This window comes from Hippoglossus stenolepis, chromosome 18 (assembly GCF_022539355.2).
Source record: "Hippoglossus stenolepis isolate QCI-W04-F060 chromosome 18, HSTE1.2, whole genome shotgun sequence".
Classification (NCBI taxonomy): Eukaryota; Metazoa; Chordata; class Actinopteri; order Pleuronectiformes; family Pleuronectidae; genus Hippoglossus; species Hippoglossus stenolepis.
The window spans coordinates 7046921-7058335 of record NC_061500.1 but is presented as its reverse complement, the minus strand read 5'-3'; the positions used below and the strand labels follow the sequence as shown (position 1 = coordinate 7058335).

At 40.0% G+C, this 11415-nt stretch overlaps 2 protein-coding genes across 2 annotated transcripts; both read left to right on the top strand.

The window, feature by feature from the left end:
• Positions 1–3550: 3550 nt before the first annotated feature.
• pus1 (pseudouridine synthase 1) lies at positions 3551–6005 on the top strand. The gene is made up of 6 exons (XM_035141795.2): positions 3551–3893; positions 4033–4259; positions 4343–4480; positions 4717–4819; positions 5019–5719; positions 5816–6005. Exons 1-6 carry the CDS (start codon positions 3830–3832, stop codon positions 5846–5848), a joined length of 1266 nt encoding a protein of 421 aa, XP_034997686.1. The 5' UTR covers positions 3551–3829; the 3' UTR covers positions 5849–6005.
• A 1106-nt stretch (positions 6006–7111) lies between these two features.
• On the top strand, positions 7112–11333 carry noc4l (nucleolar complex associated 4 homolog). The gene is made up of 15 exons (XM_035184601.1): positions 7112–7327; positions 7432–7552; positions 7927–8033; positions 8446–8553; positions 8711–8860; positions 8936–9038; positions 9120–9154; positions 9240–9290; positions 9380–9491; positions 9614–9674; positions 9791–9901; positions 10148–10311; positions 10489–10571; positions 10710–10823; positions 11002–11333. Exons 1-15 carry the CDS (start codon positions 7175–7177, stop codon positions 11119–11121), a joined length of 1593 nt encoding a protein of 530 aa, XP_035040492.1. The 5' UTR covers positions 7112–7174; the 3' UTR covers positions 11122–11333.
• The last annotated feature ends 82 nt before the right edge of the window (positions 11334–11415 follow it).

The window sequence follows — 11415 nt, the reverse complement described above, 5'->3', positions numbered from 1 at the left end:
TAAAAACAGAATATTGTTTTTCTTTTGTCCACTGACATTGGACCACCCCTCAGACGTATCTGGTGTCGCTGTATAAAGAAGTTCAAACAGTCTCCAACGGTTACAACAGTCACATGCTGCTTCATTAGCCAATTAGTCGTCTAATCATGTCATATATAACAATTCATCCATCCAGAGGGACCAAAGCAGTTCTTTTACTTTAATATGTTAGCTACATTTTGCTGTACTTTAACTTAAGTAGGACTTTATTGTTATGGAGTATTTTTACATTGTGTATTTGTAGTTTTACTCAAGTAACGGATCTGAATACTTCTTCTTCCATTATTACACATGTAGCCCATGTGCTCAGCAACAGAAGAAGGAATATGCTTAAATTACTACAATTCACCACAAATCATCACAAGAAAACAGTTTAACTAAGACAAACACTTTATGGGCTTCTTATTTTTTCTATTTTGTTTTATACAATTCAAGATGTATGTTAATAAATCCCAACTTCCCCCCACTTCCAGCCAAAGGCTTATACCCATTGCTTTTTTTGTCTTTGTCAATGTTATCCGAAGTGTCTGTGAAAAACACCATTCTCTGTTGGACTGACAGAGCAACCTTGCCTGTGTTATAACACAGTCAACCTTATCATCTGCAGTCTGGCCTTTTTCTCCATCCTTTTTGCACCATGACTACAGTTTCAAGAAAATATGAAATGGGAGAATGATTGTAATCTAGGGAGCAAAAAGAATCTTTTAAGCCGTTCAAATGAAATTCCCCAGACAATGAGATATCTTCCGTGTGAGATGAGCTGCAGCCCACACTATCTGCTGTCTATCTGAACGACAAGCTATTTTCAGACACTGTGACTAATGTGTGCTGCCACAGTCAGACTCCTGTTCATTGACAAGGACAATTTCTCCTACAACTGCGCAGAATGGCTTAAAATTAGAACAGAAAAGTGCTGTGAATGAGAGCCAGCATATAGCAGGTTGTACAGCAAGTATTACTTTCATACACTACACTGTAACTATATTTGTATTTCACTAGGATCTAAAGTCCAAATTTTTCCTTAAACTTCTGTAATATCAGTTGTTATACTGAATTTTAATAGGCATCATATATGTGGGTAGGAAAGGATCTCGTCATTAAAACAAAACTTTCATAATGTAAGAAGTCGTTTTTCTTCCCGCACCTGAACTCTACAAATATGAACTTAGATGTTTGTTCTAATAATGTTAAATTTCAACCCTTCAGAGTCCTCAGCTGTTTTTGACAATTTAGATTTTCACGAGACGATTATTTTTTGACCATAGTATATCAACGTATTTGACCTGAAAACTCACATGACACATCATGTGACTGGATCACACTGGTGTGACCGTCGAATCCTGAGCGTTAAGTCGTGCAAATGTATTTTTGGAAGCACATGATCCAAATTATAGCAATCTGAAAATATCTATATGACATTTTCCTGTCGATGAAAATATAAAGTTTCTATTGGTCGTGTTCTGACTTCAATCAAAATAGAGGGACAGATTGATTCTGATTGATTCTGTAGAACTGCACCGTTTAAGAGTGAAATGGATGCAAAGGCAGTGATATTCTCTCTTTGCAGTATAATTCATATGCTGCATATTTCATACATTATTTGCTCATAAAAGTTCCATTGACTTGTATAGCATGTGGGGTTTTTCTGTTGCATAACTCCGCCAGCAGGGTAACATATTCTGTAGCAATGAGGACAGCTTTTAATTCATTATTTCTCTGTTATATGTGGAGGCAGGAAACACAAGCAACGATTTTCTGTCCAATCTGACCAAGCTTCTCCTGTCCCTGAGTTTTTGTGAGCTCAGACTGCAGCAGCCAGCTCTATGTGGGAGTATACAAGCTGAGTGTGAGCTTTGCAGGAAGGTATAACTCTGTTTTTGAAAAGCTTAATAGGTCCTTATGCGGCCGCATCACTCTCTTTAGAGACTGCAGTCAGATGCTCGGTCTTCATTTGTTTCTGTCAGACTTAAAGAGCAGACGACTCAGGACAGAGAGCTTGATCACAATGCTGGCTGTGTTTATCTCGGACTCCGGGGCAGGAATTTCTGCCTGTTCACAAAAGACCCCAGTTATCATATCATTAAAAGGTTGTCTTGGTCATCACAAAATACGTAAATAAATCTTTATTTCCGAAAATGAAAATAGTAGTTTTTTATTCACCACGTTACGGGACTTTCCCCTTTTCCTTGGGGCCTGTTTCAGGACATCTGAAGGGAATAATATAATATTCACGTGCAAACTGAAAAACATTAATAGCTTTTATCTAACACTTAGCCATGTCCCTATTTGCTACCATCAAAGTAGAGTTTGTTTCTCATTCAGAATCACCAGCATCTTATAAGATCAGCATTGATTAGAAAAATGGGGATATGCCCTTCTGTGATATAAAGGATCGTGGCAACCAGAAGACTTTTCCCATAACAAGCCTATGTTTGGCTCTGGGTTTCCAGCAGAAAACTGGTTGATCACCTTATAAGGTGCTGTGAATAAAAAAAAAAGCTGGAGCACATTGTGAAGCCATCCCAGGATGAGAAGGTTAAAGGTTTAGCCTGTTGGCAACCAGTCGTCCTCCATGTTGTGGTGACCTTGAAGAAGACATAAACACCTCTGCGACAACACCTCCAAAATTTGACTTCAGAGTTTACCCTCATGCATGACAGTTACATGAGTCACATAATAATATGATGCAATGGCGGCTGACACAGTTTATGTGGTCTAAAATGGTGGTGAAAGGCATGTGCTCTGCATCATGTTTTTTTCTTTTTACATTTGAGTAACATGCTTCTTTGCTTACAGTTCAGGTTGCCTGATCAACTCGTAAGAAGGGTTCAGGTAAAGTCTGGAATACGATGATTTGATCAAAGGTGACACCAACCTCTGGATTGGGTATGAGCTCATAACACTGTGAACTGAAGCCTAGATTATAGATATTAGTTAAAGCTTAGCTGATGTTTGAACCTGAAACTATTAACTGATTGTTCCTGAAATCCATCAGCAAAAGTCTTAGTAGTAAATTTCCCTTTGAATATACAGCTATGCGGTCATAACAGAGATCAATCCACATTTTGATAACTTTGCATTTGAAACCGTATTATCCAAAGCAACTGCACGACTCTGTTTTTGTGATTTTGCTGCACTCACATGGACAAAAATGTTATTACATTGTAAACTTTTCTTTAAATGATCTGTAAATAGTTGTTGGCTGAATTTAGTTGAGCCTATTGTTTTTCTTAACTCCTTATTTCCTCTTAAATATAAAAACATTAAAAAAACAATATTATCACATAGTGGAATTACTTTTATAACATTAGTCCTGTGAATTTGCTGCTGTCCAGTTCTCACTATTTACGAGATATAACAAAATAGATTCTGAAAGGTTTAAATGATTCATCTTTGGTGTTATAGTTGTGAAAATGTCCTTTTAAATCGGAAATAAAAATGAAATAAAAAAAATTGCCCCCATGTTTCTTTAAAAAACGTCTCTACAGTGACGTGAACGGAAACGAGAGCAGGCAGTTATCGTGAGATCTACACGCGGGGTCAAAGTTAACACATCCCTGTAGCGACCATGTGTATCCACCACTGTGTACAACGCGTTATTCGTAAATATTTATAAATACGGTCCCTAGAATTGAAGCGTAAAGACGGACTTTACGTGTTCGGTGAATTACATGAGTCGTACGCAAATTAATTCAGCGTGAATATCCTGCGCTGCTTCGCTCGCTTCATCTGAAACTCCAGCTCTCATCGTGTAGCAGCAGGTTTCCTGATGATGGCTTGACAACGTGACATGTTTACAGTCCGACCCGCGTTCAGTGCCTTAGTTAAACACTCACAGACGATACAGACAAGAGGTGAGTCCACAAGAAAACCATTTAAATCATCTTCTCCATTCTCTCTTTACATATGTCAGTTCGATTTGGGCACAATGTCTTTGCAGACCTAGATGCTTTGTCTGTACGTCCATGTAACAGAGAGCTGTTATCTCTACAGGTGGCTTTTATAATCTCTGCTGCACGATGACTGAATCACCAAAAGACGAAAACACAGCCAAGCTGCTGAAAAGAGCCAACGAGGAAAATGAAGACTCGTCTGAGAGGCTACAGGCTGCAAAGAGATTGAAAACAGAGGGGGAGCAGGCTGAAGACGAGAAGAAATATCCTAAAAAGAAAGTGGTGCTTCTCTTGGCCTACTCTGGAAAGGGCTACTATGGCATGCAGGTACACACTCCGGCTCTCGGTGTCATTTATAAGAGCTTTATTTCCTTACGTGTGGCTAAACGTCCGTGTTTTCTGTGTTTCAGAGGAATCCTGGAACCGCTGAGTTCAAGACCATTGAAGGGGATCTGGTCACTGCTCTTGTTAAATCTGGCTGCATTCCTGAAAACCACGGTGATGACATGAAGAAGATGTCTTTCCAAAGATGTGCCAGAACTGATAAGGTTATTAAATTATTATATAATACGTTTTTATTTTGTTGTTCATGGTAGCAACTTTTCAGCTGTGATCTGAATCATGCTGCCTCACTGTCCATTTGTCATTTTCAAGTATACTGCAATGAGACTAACCATTAAATGTTAAATACACTGTTTTAATAAAGCATGTCTGCATACATCATCAGTACGGTTACCTCATCTTGACAAAGGATGTTGGTGTTTATTTCTTTGAACTGGCTCAGGGTGTGTCCGCTGCCGGCCAAGTTGTGTCGCTAAAGCTGCGGCTGATGGACGACGTCATTGAAAAAATCAACGAGAATCTGGCAAAGCAGATCAGAGTTCTAGGTGAGACATTGGTTCCACTTATTTCTTCGTAGTTGCTGAATTTCATATTTTTAATATAATTGTGAAATGTCCACATTATGAATGCTGAAGGACATAATCTGTGTGTGAAATTAAGTCGAGGTGTTACTCAAAATCCACTTCATTTGGTTTGAGTTTGGCTGTTGGCATTGACATTAGTTTTTTTCAATTGCCCCCACAGGTCTTAAACGGGTGACCCAGGGTTTCAATTCCAAAAACAACTGTGATGGTCGTACTTACTTCTACATGCTTCCAACTGTGGCCTTTGCCCCGAAAGACTCTGACACAGGGAACACAGCAGCCTTTCGCCTAGAACCAGGGAAAATTCAGACGGTGAACCGTCTGTTTGCTCTGTACAAAGGCACCCACAACTTCCACAACTTCACCTCCCAGAAGGCTCCTAGTGACCCCAGCGCTCGCCGCTACATCACAGAGATGACCTGCGGGGAGCCGTTCATCCGCAGCGACTCAGAGTTCGCAGTGATCACTGTGCGAGGCCAGAGCTTTATGATGCACCAAATCCGCAAGATGATCGGCCTGGTGATTGCGATAATAAAGGGCTACGTGAATGAGGAGGTGATAGAGCGGAGCTGGGGACAGGAGAAGGTGGATGTGCCCAAAGCTCCAGGACTGGGGCTGGTGCTAGAGAAGGTTCACTTTGACCGCTACAACAAACGCTTCGGAGGGGACGGGCTGCACGAGTGCTTAGAATGGGACCGCGAGGAGGAGCTAATCAAGGCTTTTAAGGAGGCTCACATCTACCCCACCATTGTTGAGACTGAGGGTCAGGAGGGCTCCATGGTCAACTGGATGGCCACACTTCCTATCCACGACTTTGAAGGGACGGCTAGTGGAGCTCAAGACACTAAGGACCAGAAACAGGTACCTAAGAAACAACTTTTATTTAAAAAAACTCATGTTTGACATTAAATTTCTTTTGAAACATATTCAAATTGATGGTTTCCTCTTTTTCCTCAGGACAATGCAGATGAAGAAAATGACACAGATTAGGTCACGCCTGCTGAAAGAATCATGGAAATATAATTTTTTTGTTTGCTGAACTTTAGCTTTATTTTGGTCGAAAAGTCCATCTTCCAAGACTGGTGTTTTTTTAGTGGGTTTAAATCTATCTTTTACAAATGTTATTAAACATATAAAAACCTGATAATGAGACTCTCTGTTCTTTATTCTAGTGATTGTTCTTCATTGATAATGTCATTTTCAAACCAATGCGAATGCCTGTATAATTTGTTCAATGATGGCCCATGCAAAGCATTTTCATGAAAACAACAGGATGGGCTTTGTCAGTCAGTAAATGCAAGAGTTGTCGCTGCCCAAGTAGTTTTTACAGTTTACCAAGTATAAGTATAGGTTTGTATTTGAACGAGCCTTTTTCAGTGTGAGCTGACCAAATCAAATTGGTGTCAATGTTATATCAACTCTTATGATCTGATTGATGATGTGTGATAATAGGCACATAGGCAACTTCTGTACTTTTTCTTGTCAGATACCAAACATTTAATCCAATGAAAAATCTAGCAAGAATTTTTTCATGGCCATTTTCTTTTAAGTTGTATTGTCAGCTCAGCTTAAATTGTTTTAATTGTATGTGTCAATAATGTGTCATTTGGATGGATGATGAAAAATAGAGTCAACATGGTCAGGATATGTACAAAAAACCACAAGCTTTTGTGTCAATGAATGAGAAGATTGTCTTTTACAATTTCAAGTGAAGAGACAGAATCTAGTTTAGCCATGGATGGATTACTGAACACATTTACCATGAACAGGCTCATGAGGTCACAGGACTAGAGCCCCTGTAAATCTTTTATTTACAGGGGTCAATAAAAGGTCAATAAACACTCATTATCTCATAATCTGTCCATAGTATGTTTACTTTAAATTCATTTTATGATTTCAAAGTAATTGTGTTGATGGAACTCAATGAAGACTGTAGATAAATGATGCTTCAGAACAGAGCTGTGCCCCAAATTCATCACAGGGATGCGGAGGTTTTGACATGAGCTGAACCTTCGCCCTCCAGTCACTAGGAGGCGATACAACATATATATGGTTTGCACTAATGTCGCATTCAAAACCTCAAAGTGTAGTAAATTAGGGCTTCCATCGATCGCTGATACTACCGTAATATAAATTAAGTGTGACAAAATAAAACCATCTAGCATTTATGTAAAACATGGTGAAACGTTTTTAAACTACGAGTTTGAATTAAAAGACAACACGTATAAATTGCGTACCAGTAACTGTTTCCACGTGTAGTGGTGGGTTGTTTCCTATTCTTGAGCTGTGACGTGAACGCAGCATCAGCGAGTAAACATGGCGCCGACCAAAAAGCGCAACGTGAGTTCTTTAAAAGCAACAGAACCACGTGTAAAAACGGCTAAAATCCAGCTGGACAGCAAAGTCGAGCAAATACTGGAGAGCAGGAAACACGCGAACGATGTTTTTGACCTTCTGGAGTTTCTTCAGGTAAATATACTCGTCTGTTGGAGGAACACAGCGGAAAACACGCTGGTTAACGTCACAGCAGCTTGTAGCTCCTGAGGTAACCGTGAGTTATTCTGTGTTCGCAGTCCGAGAAAGAGAAAGATGTCATCAGTGCTGTCGGTTCCTGCAGTAAACTGTTCTGCACCTTGTTGGAGAGGAAGGACCTGTTCATGGGGAAACTGCCCGGAGAAGAGGAGGCGCTGAGTGGTGAGTCTGAGCTGGGTATTCTTGGTTATGAACCCCAATCTTTAGATACATGAGAGCAACACTGCTGAACCCACAGCTCACGATACCGCTGGGATATCACATGCAACTGTAGCTGAAGATCTGAGTTTATATGACAAGAGAAGACCTGACATAAACATGTGTACTCCTCTGGGTTTGACCTGCCTGGACATCAGACAAGGACTTTAGAACATTTCTATCCAAACCACAACACTAAAAGGTGTATTCTGACCTGCCTGTTGCTGTAACCACTGAATTTCCCTGGTGTGTGGATCAATAAAGTCTTATCTTATCTTATTTCATCTTTAATTCTTTCATTCTATCCCATGCTCATTCGGGTTTCCTGTCTTTTCCAGGAGGTTATAGTCCCGAGGAGAAGTACCGCATCTTCATGAGACACCGATACAACAGTTGCGTGGAGATCCTGCTCGAACATCTCAGCCACGAAGCTCACAGCGTCAAGGTGAGATGACTGATAACAGAAGGAAGATGCACAGGATAACTAACCTTCCCTCACAGGAAGTAGAAGCAATGTGATGTGTTATATTGTGATAGGTATTGATTTTGTTTTATGGCCCATCCCCGGTAGTACACACAAGTAATTTAATGCGACATGCAGTAGCTGCTACTTTTTATGCTAACTTCTTTTTGACTCATCACCATCTTTTTCAAATGAAAAAATTAATAAATTATTCACCTCAAGTAGGTTTATTGTTAGTGCTTAAATTCCTCCAAAGTATTGTAATATTATAGATTAGATTCTTGGCTTTTAATCTCTTTTATTGCCATGACACGAAGTCAAGTCTTGTTACCAATTAATTTCCAATGTTGCATTTAATAATATGGTTGAACATCAATTAAAATGGTTATTTTAGGAGACTGCCCTGTGCTGCCTGATGAAGTTCGCTGCAGGTGAAGGACAACATCCTCTGGAGGACTTGGACTGGAGTGAACATTACAGCTTCCCGAGAGAACTCATCCAGGTTGGATAATATGTCAAACAACCCTCAGTACTAGAAGACATGAAAAATGATATCTTATATCTTGATAATGATATTTTTATGAGGTCATTTGTGTTTTCAATAACATAACATTTCTATAACATTATTAATAAAATGTATGTCTTCTTTCGTGGTTCAGACAGTGATTGACAGACTGCTGTCCAAAACTGCAGACAACTCCCTGCTGATCTCCAGGTTCCAGGAATTCATTGAGATGGAGGACGTACGCTATTACGCCATGAGCTCCATTCGTGACTGTGTGGGGAAAGTCATGGACAAAAACAAAGGGGTAGGAGAACTCTGCATGCTTGTTTATTGTCATCACATCGAATATGCTGAGTCTTACTTGTCTTGTTCCTCTAAGGCCTTGATGCCCGTTTTCCAGAACAACGCGTTCACCCTCATGTCCAACATCAGCATTCCGAGCAAGGAGTCCGAGCTCACCAACTTTATGGTCAAACAGGAAGGTCAGCAACTGTTTTCACTTTGAAATAATGTCCTTGTTTAAACAAAAGTTATTATTGTTATTAATTATTATTTGCTTTCAGCTAAGCATGAAGACTGGAAAGCTGCCAAACTCAATGTAAGTCCATTTTTAAAATCTGACCTTCACATTTCTGTTCGCGACGTAAATGTCACTGAATAAGATTTTCAACATTTCGTTACAGGAGCAGAAGCGCGTGTTTGAGAGGATGTGGCTCGGCTTTCTCAAGTACAAGGTAAATATCTAAACTGCACAGTTATAATTATTTTGTTCTTTGTACACACCTATGATGCTGTTCGTTAATTCCTCATTTCTGATTTGCAGTTGCCGAGCAGCATGTACAAAAACATTTTGGTGATTCTCCATGACTCCATCTTGCCCCACATGAGTAAACCCACGCTGATGATTGACTTCTTGACTGCTGCCTATGACGTCGGTAAGTTGTGCACGTGGATTAATAAAGACCATGAGTACTGCTAAAGGCATTTTTCACACCTGGTCTACAGGATGTAATATTTGATCAAGATATAATGAAATGTTTTTATATCTTCACTGAAGGTGGAGCTATCAGCCTGTTGGCCCTCAATGGCCTTTTTGTCCTCATACATCAACACAACCTGTGAGTATTATGCCAAATTCATTAATTACAATAATACGTAGAAGCAAATCTGACCATAAAGACCAAAATGTTTTTACATAAACACTAAATGATGTGTCTGTGTTTCTTTTTTTCAGGGATTATCCTGATTTCTACAAGAAGTTGTATAATCTGCTTGAGCCCTCTATTTTCCATGTGAAGTACAGAGCGCGGTTTTTCTACCTAATCAACCTCTTCCTTAGCTCCAGGTAAGATCACTCACTCAGTCTATCTTGTTAAAGCTGTTTGCATCTGTGCTTAGTAAGTAAACTGAATGCTTGCCAAGTGAGATTACAGCAACAATCACTCAGTAGAATTTGTTCTTGTGATCCGAACTGACTGTTCGGATCAAATAACTTCATAATTTGCTCTCGATGGTTTAAGATAAGGGACATTTTAAAATTCATCAAGCACCTGTACAGTATTAACTTATGAGTGTGTGTACTTGCCTGCAGTCACTTACCAGTGTATCTAGTGGCAGCCTTTGCCAAGCGCTTGGCCCGTTTGGCTCTCACTGCACCACCTGCAGCCCTCCTCATCGTGCTGCCCTTCATCTACAACCTGATCCGTCGCCACCCGTCTTGCAGAGTCCTGATTCACAAGCCCAACACAGAGGATGGTGGGTGTCAGCCTCTCACTTTGTGATTTGGATTTTATCTGTCTACTAAACTGTCAGGTTTAGATGTTTAGACGCTCAAAGTATTTGTTAAAATGTAACTTTAATGTACTGTCCAATCTTCTTCTATGAACCAAGACGCATTTTAGGATATATGTATGTTTCTATTCATAATGACAGAAACTCCGGAGGACCCTTATCTAATGGATGAAGAGGACCCTGCTCAGTGCTGTGCCTTAGAGAGCAGCTTGTGGGAAATTAAGGTGTGTATGTGGTGCTTTAGGATTCACACATTAATCATCCATGACACTCACTGCAACTTGCTTGTTACTGGCCACAGTTTTTCTAAGTCGTAATCTGGTTTACAGAAGTTTTTTTTTTTCTTCTCTGCTTTTCTACAGACTTTGCAGAAGCATTACCATCCTGACGTGTCCAAAGCTGCCTTGTTGATCAACACACCCCTTTCAGGAAAAGAGGAGGACATCAGCGATGTGCTGGAGTTGACAGCGTTTGAGGTGATGTGACACTTCTACGTTTGTTTCTGTAGTTGAACTGTTTTGTTAACAGTTGCACAATAGTCTCTCTTAGTACATGCAAACAAAATGGAAGTTCACTCATCTAATGATGTGAATATTAATCTTAAACTTATGTCATCTGAGTAGCTAGAATAATGTCTTGTTTTGTCATACGCAGCTGATGGAGAGAGACCTGAAGCCGACCCAGACCAAGACTGTCCCACTGGAGTTTGAAACTGCCTCACAGTTACTACAAGGAGGAGGAGATGTGTTAGGGCAGCATTTCTGTCTGATTTAAAGAGCTTATATTTACAGTGTAGTATCACAGTTTGGACTCAACTATAAATCTGGACACAGTCCCCTTCAGAAATCATCACGTTTATGCCCTTTTGAGAGCAGTGACCGGTGAGAAGACAAACTGAAGTGTGTCTGATCTGGAGTTTTTCTCCATGACCCCTAATGTCCTAAATGTTTGACTGTTTTACATGAATAAAAACCTTTTTCAAAGCTCATTGTTGTCATAAATGAATCGCACAGTCCATAATGAGCAGATTGAAGCCTATTCAATGCTGTGGCTCCACGGTGTTTCTTT